Source organism: Barbatula barbatula (assembly GCF_947034865.1).
Source record: "Barbatula barbatula genome assembly, chromosome: 20".
Taxonomy (NCBI): domain Eukaryota; kingdom Metazoa; phylum Chordata; class Actinopteri; order Cypriniformes; family Nemacheilidae; genus Barbatula; species Barbatula barbatula.
Window position 1 is genome coordinate 7,886,076 of NC_136783.1, and position 14,490 is coordinate 7,900,565.

At 39.1% G+C, this 14,490-nt stretch overlaps 3 protein-coding genes across 4 annotated transcripts; 1 reads left to right on the forward strand and 2 right to left on the reverse strand.

The window, feature by feature from the left end:
• The first annotated feature begins 255 nt into the window (after nucleotides 1-255).
• rps15 (ribosomal protein S15) lies at nucleotides 256-1,829 on the forward strand. Its single transcript, XM_079483009.1, has 4 exons — nucleotides 256-304; nucleotides 687-772; nucleotides 1,356-1,590; nucleotides 1,680-1,829. The coding sequence occupies exons 1-4, from the start codon at nucleotides 302-304 to the stop codon at nucleotides 1,791-1,793; spliced, it is 438 nt and encodes a 145-aa protein (XP_079339135.1). The 5' UTR covers nucleotides 256-301; the 3' UTR covers nucleotides 1,794-1,829.
• Nucleotides 1,830-2,378: 549 nt separating this feature from the next.
• Nucleotides 2,379-6,742, reverse strand: abhd8b (abhydrolase domain containing 8b). Its single transcript, XM_079483008.1, has 5 exons — nucleotides 6,472-6,742; nucleotides 4,454-5,217; nucleotides 4,013-4,183; nucleotides 3,714-3,930; nucleotides 2,379-3,587 (listed from the first exon to the last, which is right to left on the reverse strand). Exons 2-5 carry the CDS (start codon nucleotides 5,206-5,208, stop codon nucleotides 3,276-3,278), a joined length of 1,455 nt encoding a protein of 484 aa, XP_079339134.1. The 5' UTR covers nucleotides 5,209-5,217; nucleotides 6,472-6,742; the 3' UTR covers nucleotides 2,379-3,275.
• Nucleotides 6,743-6,770: 28 nt separating this feature from the next.
• Nucleotides 6,771-11,674, reverse strand: dda1 (DET1 and DDB1 associated 1). 2 transcript variants are annotated; one of them, XM_079483010.1, is made up of 5 exons: nucleotides 11,078-11,674; nucleotides 10,019-10,099; nucleotides 9,329-9,380; nucleotides 9,071-9,132; nucleotides 6,771-8,375 (listed from the first exon to the last, which is right to left on the reverse strand). In XM_079483010.1, exons 1-5 carry the CDS (start codon nucleotides 11,084-11,086, stop codon nucleotides 8,265-8,267), a joined length of 315 nt encoding a protein of 104 aa, XP_079339136.1. In that variant the 5' UTR covers nucleotides 11,087-11,674; the 3' UTR covers nucleotides 6,771-8,264. The 2 variants fall into 2 exon arrangements, with proteins under 2 accessions (XP_079339136.1, XP_079339137.1); XM_079483011.1 differs by having other exon boundaries at nucleotides 6,895-8,375; nucleotides 10,034-10,099; nucleotides 11,078-11,318.
• Nucleotides 11,675-14,490: the final 2,816 nt, after the last annotated feature.

A 14,490-nucleotide genomic window follows, 5' to 3' on the forward strand; every position in this document is an offset into this window, starting at 1 on the left:
CTCAATATTATAATTTTATTTGTATTATATTTTTCTTAAAGTCACTACGGAATTGCTTTAAGCTTCATCTTATTTATTAATTTGGTTTTTATTTTTCTTAAGAATGATTCAATGTATAACTTATTTAAATAAGCACCATTAAAATCGCGCATCAAATCTATTATAAGTTAAATGTTTGCGTCACACGTATCCCCCTCTCCGCTAGGAGGCGACGTGCCAAACTCAACGTCACCGAATTACTGAAATATCGCGATATCACAGCGCTTCCCCTCGCGAACTCCTTTTCCGGGACTCTCTCAAGATGGTAGGTTGACATATTGTTTGCGATTGACTAAAATACAACAATCCACATTAATCTAAAGTACACATGATGAGTATCAGCCTGTATATTACGAGTCTGATGACGTTAATTGTTGTTGCACGTTTTCCGGCCGTTATTTTTCCTGAGAGATGAATGTTTTTGATAAAATCCTCTGTGAAGCATCGTTTCGGTGCCGCTCGGTAGAAGAGCGCAATTTAGCCTCATGACACCGTTTACAATCACTTTCTTACGGGCTTGAAATGCCAGAGAGTTTAAAATTATGTCATTTATTGAAAATAATGTATTGAAACGAGTTTATTGGAGGGTTGACTAGCGCAAGCGGCGCTCCAGAGGCCCGTGAATAACCTGGTTGTGATTGTCACAGGCGGACCTTGAACAGAAGAAGAAGCGCACCTTCAGGAAATTCACCTTCAGAGGTGTGGACCTGGACCAACTGCTGGACATGTCCTAGTGAGTGCCACACATGTCTCTTTTACGCAGTCTCTCGGTCGTATGGAGTCTGCCATTTTCCTTTGAATGTAATGGGATGGTGATTCTCTGATATGACGCATTTATCTTGTTGTTATGGTGTAACTAATTGAGCTGTGGTGAAAACAAACTTTATTCTCAACTCTAGGAAGTCCCGTGGGTTCAAGAATTCACAGAGTACAAAAAACACTACAGAGCAAAAACAAAACTGCAAGTCAAGCTCTGCGAATGAGACTCGGATCTAAGCAGTCAGCAGAAAATGTTGAAAATGAGCCTATTTGTCAACGTGTTTGCTATACGTTGTAGGCATACAAAACCCTAGACCCAGTGAACGGAGAAAACACTTTATCTTGTGAAGAATTATTTTAAAAACGCAACATGGTTGTGAATCGTGTGCTCGATGCGCTCCGGTCTCACACGTTAGATGTTTCATCGATCACTAGTTTCTGCCGATCAGCAAAAAAGATGAACATACATGCTATTAAACCGTAAACTGATCAATATCTGACCGTGTTTGGAAAAGCATGGGTTTTGAAGAGATTGTGTATCTGCTGTTTGTCCTCAGCGAGCAGCTGATGCAGCTGTACTGTGCCCGGCAGAGGAGAAGGCTGAACCGTGGCCTCAGGAGAAAGCATCAGTCTTTTCTGAAACGCCTCCGCAAGGCCAAGAAGGAGGCACCACCCATGGAGAAACCTGAGGTGGTCAAAACTCACCTGAGAGACATGGTCATCCTGCCCGAGATGGTTGGCTCCATGGTCGGCGTGTACAACGGCAAGACCTTCAACCAGGTTGAAATCAAGGTGAGCGATTGGCATCCTGATCTCATAAAGCACCGTGCTGATGCACATGGATAAGAACCGTTTAATAATTGAACATTTTGTCTCTTCAGCCGGAGATGATCGGTCATTACCTTGGAGAATTCTCCATCACGTACAAGCCTGTTAAGCACGGTCGTCCTGGTATTGGAGCCACTCACTCTTCCCGCTTCATTCCTCTGAAGTAGAGCAATTGAAAGTGTAAATAAAAGCCTCCAAAGCGACTTCTGTCTTGTCTGCCCTTTTTTGTGCTCATCTTTCTTTGCTGAAAGGTAAAATTATTTACATTGTGAAAACCGTTATATTGCATTACACAGGACTATAAAACACAAGGTGCACAAATTTAAATGAAGTTTTTCATGTAATGTAAAAACTAATGTAAGATATAAAGAAAACATTGAAGTTATTTAATGTTCAGAATGAGGGCAGTTAGATATCTGTTAGTTGATGTTAGTTGTATCTGGCAGTTAATGAAGCAGTTGTTTATTTAACTTCGTCATTCAAAAACTGTCTATGACTCAAAAGATATTTTGAGGAATGTTTCATGAGATCCATGTATCCATTGGTTACACAACATTTTGTCTCAGGTTTCTGAATATTTTGGTTTCCTTTTAAAAATAAAGGTGTTTGAAAGGTTCTTCACGATGATGTCATAGAAAAAACATTTTTCTTCACAAAGAACAATTCAGTTAAGGGGTCCTTTAAAGAATATCTTGTTAAACAGAAAAGTTAAAGGTTCTTTATGGAACTATTTAGACAACAAGGGTTCTTTTATGGCATTGCGTCCTTTATTTTTAAGAGTGTAACTAACCCGGTTAAAAAATGTCTAACACTGCAATCTCCATTGTTTTATATGATTAAAGTCAACATTGTAATTTATTGAATTGTGAGTGTTTGGTAAAGTCTGGTGGGTGAGATGTCTATGTGTGTTCCCCACAATTCAGTGCAGGATGTCCTTACAGTAATGGAATGTGTTTTTGATATGAGGTACTTTTTCTTAAATATCAACGTTTTGCAAATTATGAAGATGTATTATGTTTGGCTGCATTTAAGAATTTTGCATCTGTTTTATAATCTCCATGAAGTCACATGGGTTGTGTGAAATAAGAATGACTCAAAAGTGAAATGGAGCTTTTCTGCTGCAGGAAACAAATCTGCTTTTCATTTTTAGTTATTGAAATATTAGTTGATAAAAATGAAAGGAATGTTTAATAATAGAATACCACAGAGATTTGCTACATAAAAATGAACAAGATTTTTACAAAACATATAAACATCAATTCGTCACCATTAAGATAGACAGTATCTGAAGAATTTTAGGCCTGGTTTCACAGACTGTGCGGTTTAAACTGAAAATAACTAGCCCTGACATATCTTATCAGTGCCAATGTTTTATCTCAAGATGCAGAACAGTAATGTTTAATTCTACTGCATTTTTATAAAAACGACTTCAATATCCTACTTTAAGGGAGCCAAAGTCATGGTTTAAGCCCTGTCTGTGAAACCTGGCCATAATTGTTTTAACCTTTCTTAAATTTCGTGGAGAAAAACCAAACACTGGTTATAAAACGTCTCTCAGCTGTACCTTGAGTCTGTATTGCAGTCTTATAAGAGCAACATTTCAATACATTTTAACTTTTAAATGAGCATAGTTTGTATTGGTGGATTAGTTAATTCTTGCACTTAGATTTGCCATCTGCTGAGGTATTTTTCACAGTTGCGCTGGACTTTGGGGAAATTGTTGGCCTTATGAATTCTGGTTGAGATTTAGAAGGTGTCTCAGGGGCGGTTTTTGGTCTCGGTGCATCCTCTTGAGGTTTGGTGGTGGTCTTTTTGGCGGCCACCTCCTGTTTGGGTTTTGAGATGGTTGCTGGCTGCCACAGGAAGAATTCATGTAAGAGAGTGTTCACCGTGTCAGGACACTCCATCATGACCATGTGACTTCCATCATCAATGACCTTCAGGAACCCTAGCAAGAGGATCTATGAGAAAATGAGTCAAAAGCCAATAATATATTGTGATGTTAGTTTGTGTTGTGCAATTAGTCATTTTGAGCTTAAAATACAACCAATTTTATTTACGGATGATTGAACATAAAACCATTCTACCTCTGCCATACGTTGGTCTTCTTGTACCGGTACAAACTTGTCGTACATGCCGTGGACAAGCAGGACAGGCACTGTGAGTTCAGCGTGATAAACCTCATCACCCTCAGGCCAGTACTGTCCGCTCATCATGGACCGCAGAACGAAGGAAGAGACATTGAAGGCATTCTTCTCTTTTAGTAACTTCTTTTCTCTTGCTCCCTGATGGGCAAACCCAGCCCTTCAAGAAACAAAAAGGATCTTTATTACAGACTAAAAAGAGACTAATATGTCTCGTGCACCATCAAGTCTGGTATTCTTACATGAGGAAGCTCCAGGTGAGGCACGGAGACAGTAAGTTAAGGACACATGTGGGTAAGTTGAAGACGGAGCAGGGACCCGGCTCGAGCGCTGTAGGACCACCACCGTTTATCATCACAACCTTGTGAACCTGCTCCGGGTACTCGTGAGCCAGGAAAGTGCAAAATGAGACTCTGCACAATAAATGCAAATTAGTCGAAAAACTAATTTCTTACGATATTATGAAGAATGTTGGTGACCGAACAATGGCGGAAACCATTCACTTCTATTGATTAGACACAAAACCAATGCAAGTGCACTGCCATTGTTTGGGTACCAACATTCTACAAAATGTATTTTTTTGTATTCTCTTTAGAAGAAAGTATGTCATGACACAAGGCGACATATATTATGACAGAATTTTCACTTTAAGAACTGTAGGTCAACCAATGATACTTCCTCACCCATAGGAGTGTCCTACTAAAATATTTCTCCGTTTGGCGTATCTTTTGAAAATGATCCTCACATCTTCAGCCAGCGCGTAGAACGTGTAAGCAGCAGGGATCTGTGGTGCTGAACTCGCGCCGTGACCAACCAAGTCTGGGGCGATGACCTCATAGCCAAGTTGGGAGAAATAGTCCAACTGACTTCCCCAGATATCCAGCGATCCCCCGACCCCGTGTATGAAAAACAAGGCCACGTCGGGATGAGTGCCTTTACAGCACGTGATCTTCCGCTCACAGTCGATCACAATGGAGCGTTTAGGTTTGCGGTGTCTGCGCTGCGGTGGTGGCTGTTCCGGCTGGTGCGCCGGTTTGATATCTGGAAGCTGTCCTGTAGCTGACCCCGGTGTGGGCTCTGTGTTCTGGACCGCTGCCGGAGCATCGCTTTCGATAGTGTCTGTGTCCACAGTGCTGTTTCCGTTTTGATAACGGACCAATTCTGCATGAGTAGCTTTGTTGACGTTCTCGATCAGAAGTTGTCCGTTTCGATACACTGAGATTTTACGCTTGCAGCTCACTGAACCCCCTTCCCCAGTCCCGGGTTCTTCAACAACTGGTCTGTCTGGGATAATATGCCGAACTCTCAGAATTCTTCCTGGTTTCACCTCCACAATTTCAAAACCATCGGTGGGCTCAGAAGATTCGATAGGGACCACCACATTAGATGACTTTCCTGTGAAGCAACAGCATATTCCATCCACAAAACTGGTCAGCATCGTGAACACCTAAAGGGGAAAGGACAATTTCATGCAAATGTAATCCTTACGATGAACAATATTGATAGGTCAGATGTCAATGTTTGGACTTCACAAGATCACTCAATTATAACCTGTATATCTGGCACCAAGACTTTTGTAGCAGATCCTTCGAGTCAGAAGTTGCTAGTTGGCATCCCTATGAATTGGCTTTCTTTAGTCCAGAGCATCCCACAGATTCGTATGTGGGTTATAGCAGCATCCTCATGAATGTTTCCCACAACACATCCATAACACTGGGATGTGCTGGCCCAGCATATTTCATCCACTGCAACTCCACTTTACAACCTATAGGACTTTAGGGGTCCACTAAATTGGTGCCAGGTAGCAGAGTCCATGCCCCAGCAGGTTGGCAGTGTGCTGAGGTCCAAATTAATCATGGCATCATTATACTTCGGCTCATCAGTGTATAGAAACGGTTTGTGTTAAATTTTCGGACAATTTGTTAAGATGTTGATCCATGTTATATAGATAAATAGGCCCGTTCTAGACCTCAAAGGTAAATGCTTAATTCTGACAACAAATATCATCTACATTCATGATTTAGGACTTCTTCAGAGATATTCTAGTCAGTCTCCTGTAAGTAAATCTGTAAAGTAAGCATCACTGCACTCACGGTTTTTACCGTTGTTCACTTTATCTTTTACACTGCACATTATCTTAGCTTAAGCATAAATGTAATATTGTGAAATACCTTGTTTTTGTATAATTAACATTGTCTTGTAAAAGATAAGTTTCCTCTGGCCCAGCCATGCATTTTCCTTAATTTTATTGGACATGGCATTGAATTTAGGAAGGTTTAACTTTTCATCATCTGAAAAGCTTTTTTGCCACAAAGAACCTTTTGTGAAACGGAAAGCATTGTGAAGCACATTTGTTCTGAAGAGTTTATTTTAGTTGTGAGACCAAGGTAGTTATTGCCATGGTTTATTTAAATTGAATGTGTTTGAAATCAAGATGTCCTATTAACATTGTTTACACCAAATTAAGTGAATGGTCACAAAGAGAATATTTCGGCATATTCAACATTCAATGACATAATTTACTTGCAACTGAATTGAAGTAAATTAAAAATTTCCTCTTTTCATCATAAAAAATATTTTCTTTGGAAATAAATTGTTGCGAAATTTGAAACCGTTAACAGAATGTTATTAGTGACTTGCTCTGCATTCTGGATCATCTCCAGTTAAAGGTATCACATTGCAAAATAATGTAACATCTCACCTGTTTACCGTTGTTTCCGATGCATTAAAAACCTGAGTGTAGCAGCCTCTCTTCTGTGTGTAATAAAAAAGGAGGTTGGTAATCTCTCTTCCACAATCCAATAATCTAATCTAAACGGAGTCTGTTCCACATTAAATTGACAAACGATGCTATTTTAGATCGTATTTCATGTTAAACAAATAAACAACTAACAGTTTTGTCTGCTTTCACGTACTCTTGTTTTCCAAATCTATGTGCCAACATGGCAACAGTAAAAACTCCAGATTAGAGCGGATTAGACCTGTTGAGCATATGCTGTTACAGACCAGCCTCAGTGAATACAAAACACTGTTTAGCCAATATCATGTAGAAAGTCAATATCATGTAGAACTCCTCTATTATAATCTAAAGAGCTATTTTAATGCTGATATAAGAATGACAAATCACAATTTTAAATTTTTATTTTGACTCAAAATAATAAAAAAAATAGTTAAACCTCAGACAAAGAACCTGGGAAGTCAACAAACAAAAAAAAATACAAATGTAGGTATATTTGCAGTCATTGTGGTAGTAACGCTGTAAGACATGGAGCAAGATTTAGACAAGTTTTAAGATGGGCCGCACTTTGCACACTTTACAGGACACTAAAATCCAAGAGCTTTTAAAAGCCTTTACTCAACATTTTCGCCAAAGTCAAATGCATGCACGCATGCTTTGTTACTCTTGATAGTTTCAAAACCATGAATCTTTTTAATAACACGCCAAAAACGTTTCCAGTACAGAACCTGAAACACGCAAGACAATAAACTGCTGACTTAGCATTTCCAAACATTGTGCCTCCAGTCCAAACAAAGTACTATGGATAAATTGTGGGGTCAAATCCTTTTTATTGTACCTGATCCTCATAACCACAGTCCAGTGTCTCCCTCTGCAGGTTTAGAGATGAACCGCTACACATCAGAACCTCAAATCTTAGAACTCCAGCAGAAAAATTTACAAATACAGAGAACAAAGCAGAGGCATAATTGATGTCTAGCTTGGGAAATGCAAAAGGATCATGATGGGATCATCATGCAAGGTTTCCTTCTCTTTTTTAAAGAACCAATAATTCATAAATATCAGAAGGCAGTGGATCTGTTTATTCAGAGATTAACTGACTAAACTCTGTTGAGACTAAGACAGCACTAAAAAATATTCAGAGGGAAGAGAGTTACTTTATTTTAACAAAATCATCATCCTGTGACATTGGTGATGGATAAACAGTCCTAACAGTGCATTCATGCACAAGTTTGCACTTGTTAGGAAGACCAACATTTTACCCAAACAAAATCCTACTGTTAAATTTGCTTCAGAGCTTTTCCTTTGGACAGCGAGTGTGCTGAGTTTCAGTGTATTTGAGGAAAGCAAAGGGTCACAGCTTAAATTAATGAGGGTGCATGGAAACATAAATTGCCTTAGTGTCCTAACAATCATATCTTCTCATAGCACGCATTCTGGACATTCCTTATTATGTGCTTGTTAAATATATATCGCTTTACCCGACCCCCCACCGCCCTTCAGAATTCAGCAGATCCATCAATGCTGAAAAGTGAAAGCCAGTCGTGCCCGCAGCGCGTTTCCATCCGGACAAACAGTCTGAGTGAGGGGCACTGACCGCATCAGGAAGCACTCAGTATAATAAAGCACACCGTAAGTCACATTGTTTTCGTTTCGTTTCTTTCGGAGGTGAAAATCCTTTGTGGTGTGCCGACGTTTGAATTTTCTGAGAGAGCTGGGCTTTGTCGAGTCTGTCTGATGTTGGATGGAGGGTTCCTCTAAGAGTCCTCGTTCATCTCCTGGCTGTCCGTTCGGGCGATTTTGCGAGGAGGTGCCGGGCTGCCACTCTCCCCTTCTGCTTGCTCCTGCTCTCGCTTTTTAGCTGCGTTCTGAAACATCGAACAAAGGAAATAATTACACATTTAAATTCATCTTATGCATTTAGTAATATAGGTTTTTACAAATGTCTCATTAGCAACCATTTTGTGTTTATAAATACAAACTGAATTACTTGAACACAATTTTTTATTGACACATTTTTTTCTGTAAACTTAACTTAAACTTGCAAAACTTAACAGATTAACTTTATTGATATTTTAGGTAGGGCTGACAAACTTTTTGTACGAGTGTTGCACGAGTTCACAGTAAGAAACGTATTAGTCCAAAGGTCCAATAACTAACCAACACCAAATCTTCAACAAAACTGAAAATAGCAAAAATACGAATTTGATATGATCAGGCAGCAACCAGCGCAGAGAGAGAGAGAGAGAGAGAGAGAGAGAGAGAGACGTGCACGCTTTATTAATGCAGCAAACATGTCGGCAGTGTGTGGAGCATTTTAAAGTGTCAGAGAAAGACAAAGCATGGAGCTTGCTGCGCCGAATGAAGGCTTCTTCACCGGTCGGTAACTTGTGTACTTCAGACTGGAGCGGGCGGTCTGACAGTAGCCCCGCTGCTCGCGACATCCTTTGACCACATACAGTTGTAGCGTGCGCACAGTTCCCTGTACTAAACAACCTGTCAAAGTATGTTCTGTGCATCCCCAAGTAAAACTAAAATAACTGAAAATAAAAGAAACACTTGCCTTTTTGTCCCATTGTTGATGAAGGTAACGCAAGAGAATGTTCGTCTTCTCTGTGACTATTACTGTGAAGAGAAGGACAAAAAGTAAACTAAATGTTGGGCTTCATAGTGAAACTAACAGGGTTCCGCAGGACATTTAGTCACATTTTGTTTTATTTATGTGATCCTGGTGTCGATTTAATAAAAAAGGTGTAAAACAGACATTCACTAAATGTATCTATGACCTTGTCAAATGCCTATGCACACAACAAGCGCTTACTCTGTTCTGAGGGATACTCTCGTGTAGGCAGATACACCGACGGCCTTCTGTTCTGTGAAACAGAATATCAGACAGAAAAGGTTATATCAATTAACTTGAGAATGTAATTCACAGATACAGTATCAAAATGCTCACTGAATATTTAGAAATACGGTTTTAGAAAAGGGTTCACATAAAAATGAAAATTTGCTTTGGTAAATAACACTCACTTTCCTCCACAATTCATTTGATTGGACCTCAATATAGAGCACCTGGTCCAGAAGCGCGTCCGGTTTCGGTTTTTATTTATTTATCATTAGTATTTTTTTAATTCTTATATAATTGTAATCACGCATTTTGTTCAAACCTTTTGTATAACTTAAACAGGAAGTTCTTCTGGACCAGCGCTGAACCAGCATTGTTTACATTACCAGCAAAAGAGGTCTATATCATGAAGAATTGCTGGGATTGTTTTAACATGGCCTGTATTTAATTTTTGGGCTCTCAAAGTACTGGCATCTGTGACATTTTTCCAAATCATCCTGTTCCTTCAGGACAGCTATAAATAATTCACTATTCTATCAATGAAAGTGTCACATACATCTTGAATGACCTTAGGGTGAGTAAATAAACAACACATTTTCACTTCTTCAGTAAACTAACGCTTTAAAAACATTCACACTTCACATCCACTAAGACTGAAAATCTTACCGATGCCTTACATACAGAGTCTGCGTGAAATCGGCTGAAGTTAGTCTTGTTATACACAGGAAGTCCTTTCAGGAAATCTGCCTAAAAAGGGTTCAGAAGCAAAAAAGAGGTTAGAATGGACATTAAATATACCCGATCCGTGTCTACAGGGAGAAGACACATTTTCCTTGAGTGGATTTTCATTTTCAGGCTTTGAGGACAAACTTCAATGTGCCATAGATGAATACACATGTTTTATCTATATGGCTCATGGTTATTGTGCTATTGCTTTGTCCTGTGCAAATAATATGCAAGTTCATGATACCTTAAAAATAACTGCGTATAAATCATATCCAATTATTTAAAAACAGCCAGAGAAGCAAGATATGATAACAGAAGTATGACGTCGACCGAAAGCCAAAGACATTTCTCCTGTAATGACAGCAGGGGCCCAATGGTCTCTTAACATAATATAAGCCTATGAATTCATATCAATAAAACATTTTGCAAATTAAAACATTCTGTATATTATTTCCAAACATATGCATGAACGCCTCGTACAGTGATGCGTGTCAACGTTTAGGCGTTGTCAGTCAACCACTGGATTTTTTGAGGTTGTGCTACGCTTTAACGGTTTATATTATATTAATATTATATATATATTAACCGTAATATATTAAACACCGAAATAAACACGCGAAAGCATGTCGAGCTAGCGCCTCCCAGCACTGCTAACACTTGCTAACACATTAGCAATGACAAACCATGTGACGATTTACAGATTATTCAGGTTTATTCACGCGTGAAAAAGATACGGGAACTCATTCCTACACGTGTGATTCAAAACCAATGCATATAAACACATAAATTTCACTATAAATATGAGTGTTACACAGCGAATAGGAGCGTTAGCATGAAGCGGCCTAGCGTGCTAACTCGCTCAACAGTGTGACAGACGAAAAGCAACAAACTTCTTTCATCCCAGCACAGAGTACAGTGTTTAAGTGCTCGGTTCTTTAAAACGACTGTCGTGTATCTGCGACACGGCCATTAGGAGAAATAATAAGGTTGTAAACTTACTTTGTCCATGGTGATATGAGTTCAGTCCTGTATGCTCAGGCCAGAACACCCGAAATCGATAGATGTGAACCCGGCACCAACACACACCAGCGGAGACACAAAGAAATGCCTGACTCAAATATACACAGAGAGCTACACAACACTACCGCACAAACCTGACGGACTGTCTACACACTCACTATGCTGACTGTCAGCTCTCTCTGTCTCTCTCTCTCTGTCTCTCTCTCTCTGTCTCTCTCTCTCTGTCTCTCTCTCTCTGTCTCTCTCTCTCTGTCTCTCTCTCTCTGTCTCTCTCTCTCTGTCTCTCTCTCTCTGTCTCTCTGTCTCTCTCTCTCTGTCACTCTTTCTCTGTCACTCTTTCTCTGTCTCTCTCTCTCTCTGTCACTCTTTCTCTGTCTCTCTTTCTCTGTCTCTCTCTCTCTCTGTGTATGTGTCTCTCTCTCTCTCTCTGTCTCTCTCTCTCTTCTCTCTCTCTCTGTCTCTCTCTCTCTGTCTCTCTCTCTCTGTCTCTCTCTCTCTGTCTCTCTCTCTCTGTCACTCTTTCTCTGTCTCTCTCTCTCTGTCTCTCTCTCTCTGTCTCTCTCTCTCTCTGTGTATGTGTCTCTCTCTCTCTCTCTGTCTCTCTCTCTCTTCTCTCTCTCTCTCTCTCTCTGTCTCTCTCTCTCTGTCTCTCTCTCTCTGTCTCTCTCTCTCTGTCACTCTTTCTCTCTCTCTCTCTCTCTCTCTCTCTCTCTCTCTCTCTCTCTCTCACTATGGTAGTCAATGGTGCCCCAACACTGTTTTTTTTTCCAAATATCTTTCTCTGTGTTCATCATAACAAAGACATTTATACAGATTTGTGACAACTGTACATCTTTCACAAAGACGACTCGAAACACAATAAATTTAAATCTGTTTTATTATCCCATTTCAATTCTTACAAAAATATGACAAAATAAAAGAAATAAATAATCCCGTCCCCTAATATTATTTTCTTTAAGAAAGAAAGTTTTACAGTGGAACATTGGAAGAGCTCATGATAGGTTTGTGAGGTTGCCTTCAGAGAGGGACATCTGTGGCCCCTCTCACCACAATCACGTCATATATCACAGTTAGACCGAATGTACAGCAGTTCTTATACAACAAACCTATGCTGTCTTCCAACTATCAATAGCTTAACTACTCACTTCTTTAAACAAACGAAGGCAACAGTTATGTGACTGTTATAAGGTCAAAGCTGACGGTCTGATGACATTAAACTGTACTGTAAAGATGACCGTAGACGGATCTTACAGAGATGACACAACCTTAAAGCACAGTTTCCTTCATCCATCGTATTGCAGAACCAGCTTGATACAGAACACAACAAACAAACAAACAAAACAAGCCCCTCTATAATGAATGTGATTCCTCACAGTATCAGTCAGGAGACCTGAGTTACTCTTACAGTGAATGATGATCAATGGGGGCTGAGGGACTTTGGCTATAAAGAGAAAGGTCATAGTACATAAAAACGATTATTTAAGATGACATACGTCTTGTTTCTAGCAAAGTATATGAACGCTGCTGTTACGGCAGGGGCTGATTACTACCAAGCGATTTTGTCGTGAAACAACGCGGACAAAATATCACAAGGTTATTAACTACATTTTCTTGTTAGGACCTAGTTGGTGAGAAATTCATTTTGAGAACAAAACCAGTAGAAAGTGTTATATTTGGTGGAGAATAACTGTCACGAGCATTTAGAAAAGAGAAAATGATGTTTGCCTGCATGGACAGCTACATTAAAACAAGCAACAGGCCCAATAAAATCACGTTCTTATTTTAAGATCCAATTTAGGATTTAAGACAGCCGTTTCATGCCAGGTTGTTGTAACACATCATTTTCTTGATGAAATGTAATAATTGAAAACATCGATCTATTAATGTACTTAACAAATTTAAGACAAATTCCAAACCACCATTCCGGCCAAAATATTATTGCAACTTCTGTTTGACAAATCCAGTCAACCAAACAAAGAACATATGCATAGTTGTCTTCTTTGAAACTACAAAGTAAAAATTTAATTTTCCATTTATTGTTGAGGCACCTCTTGTTTTTTCATAGACTTTAACTTAAAAATATATTCATCATTATTTTTTACAAATCCAACTGCTTCGACAAAAAAGTTTAAAGGGTGAGACACCGTGTGATGGATCTAGCAACAAATGCAGTGGGCAAGACTCGCTTAGTTGCTCAGGACACATTTCGTAAATCAAATATGTTGACGTCTTCTAGCGTTTTCTCTATATTTCCAAACACATGCTTAGCAGCTGTGATTGGGTTTTACTAAAATAATGTGCACAAAAGATAATATTAGTTTTGTTTCAGTAATTATTTAAACAGGTTTTCTGAACACTGCCTTCATCTTTTGGCTTAGGTTGGAAAACAGATAAGTTTAAACCCAAACTTACGCCACTGGTGGGGACAATGTTGCTGTGTCTAACTGGTCAGGAAACTCAAAATAACGAAGGTGAAGCTGGGTATTTTGTTAATATGCAAAAAACTATACCTTCCTTTCCAGTCAGATACAGTAAAGCAAGGAAAAAGTGTATTCTGTTTAGAAACAGAGCTATAATAATATTTGTGAATTGCAGGTTGAAATGCAGAACCACAGAAATGAAACAAACAAACATCACAGACATACACACGTCTCATGTTTTCTCTTTGTAGTTCTCTTATTATATGACATGAGAATATTGCCTAAAGGGCCTGTTATTTTGTATGGATTTAAACCACCTGTAGGTTTTTTTGCTTGTAAAGTTACTATTGCTCTACTAAACCCACTGCTTTCAGGCCTAAAATGACACACAGCTGAAACCACATGTAGTTATTGAAGTCTTTCGGATTATTACTGGCTCTGTTTGGGTTGCAGATATGCTGTATGAAAATGAGTGGAAGAGGGGTCTTTCAACCATGTTCTTCTTGAATATATCAAAGCTATACCTGTTAAGGGGTGAATTCAACAGCTGGAACACTTTAGCGTGCTATATTTCGTACAGCCGTATATACCATGCGGGCTATTCACATACCAACCATAATCCAACCTTAACATGTATAGCACTGCACCCTGTGTTCATGACATCATCATCACGCTTCTCTGAGCCACGCCTTCTTTCTATGCAAGTGAGGCTCAGATAGTCACAAACATTAGCACTTTAAATAAAAGTGACGGAAAGGCGAATATGTTTTCATGTGTATTTTTAACCTCTAATTCCAAGTCTAACATAGAGAGCAATTGCCCGTGATCAACACTAATTCTGTGGGCGTGTTTGAGCTTGATTTCTTTAGGCTTTGTTCAGACAGGCAGCAAATATTGGATTTACTGATAAATCCAACTATCCAAATATTTTTCGTTGTTGTGTGTAGTTTGAACAGCACAAATATCTATTCA

What these genes read in the sequence shown, in the direction of transcription:
- rps15 (XM_079483009.1), top strand. An exon ending in CAACTGCTGGACATGTCCTA is followed by an intron (nt 773 to 1,355) that starts GTGAGTGCCACA and finishes GTTTGTCCTCAG; the next exon opens with CGAGCAGCTGATGCAGCTGT. An exon ending in TCAACCAGGTTGAAATCAAG is followed by an intron (nt 1,591 to 1,679) that starts GTGAGCGATTGG and finishes TTGTCTCTTCAG; the next exon opens with CCGGAGATGATCGGTCATTA.
- abhd8b (XM_079483008.1), bottom strand. Translation starts at nt 5,208, where the DNA reads ATGCTGACCAGTTTTGTGGATGGAATATGCTGTTGCTTCACAGGAAAG. An exon ending in TTAGTAGGACACTCCTATGG is followed by an intron (nt 4,184 to 4,453) that starts GTGAGGAAGTAT and finishes TTTATTGTGCAG; the next exon opens with AGTCTCATTTTGCACTTTCC. An exon ending in CTCACCTGGAGCTTCCTCAT is followed by an intron (nt 3,931 to 4,012) that starts GTAAGAATACCA and finishes TGTTTCTTGAAG; the next exon opens with GGCTGGGTTTGCCCATCAGG.
- dda1 (XM_079483010.1), bottom strand. An exon ending in ACTCTGTATGTAAGGCATCG is followed by an intron (nt 9,381 to 10,018) that starts GTAAGATTTTCA and finishes TCTGTTTCACAG; the next exon opens with AACAGAAGGCCGTCGGTGTA. An exon ending in ATCAACAATGGGACAAAAAG is followed by an intron (nt 8,376 to 9,070) that starts GCAAGTGTTTCT and finishes TCGATGTTTCAG; the next exon opens with AACGCAGCTAAAAAGCGAGA.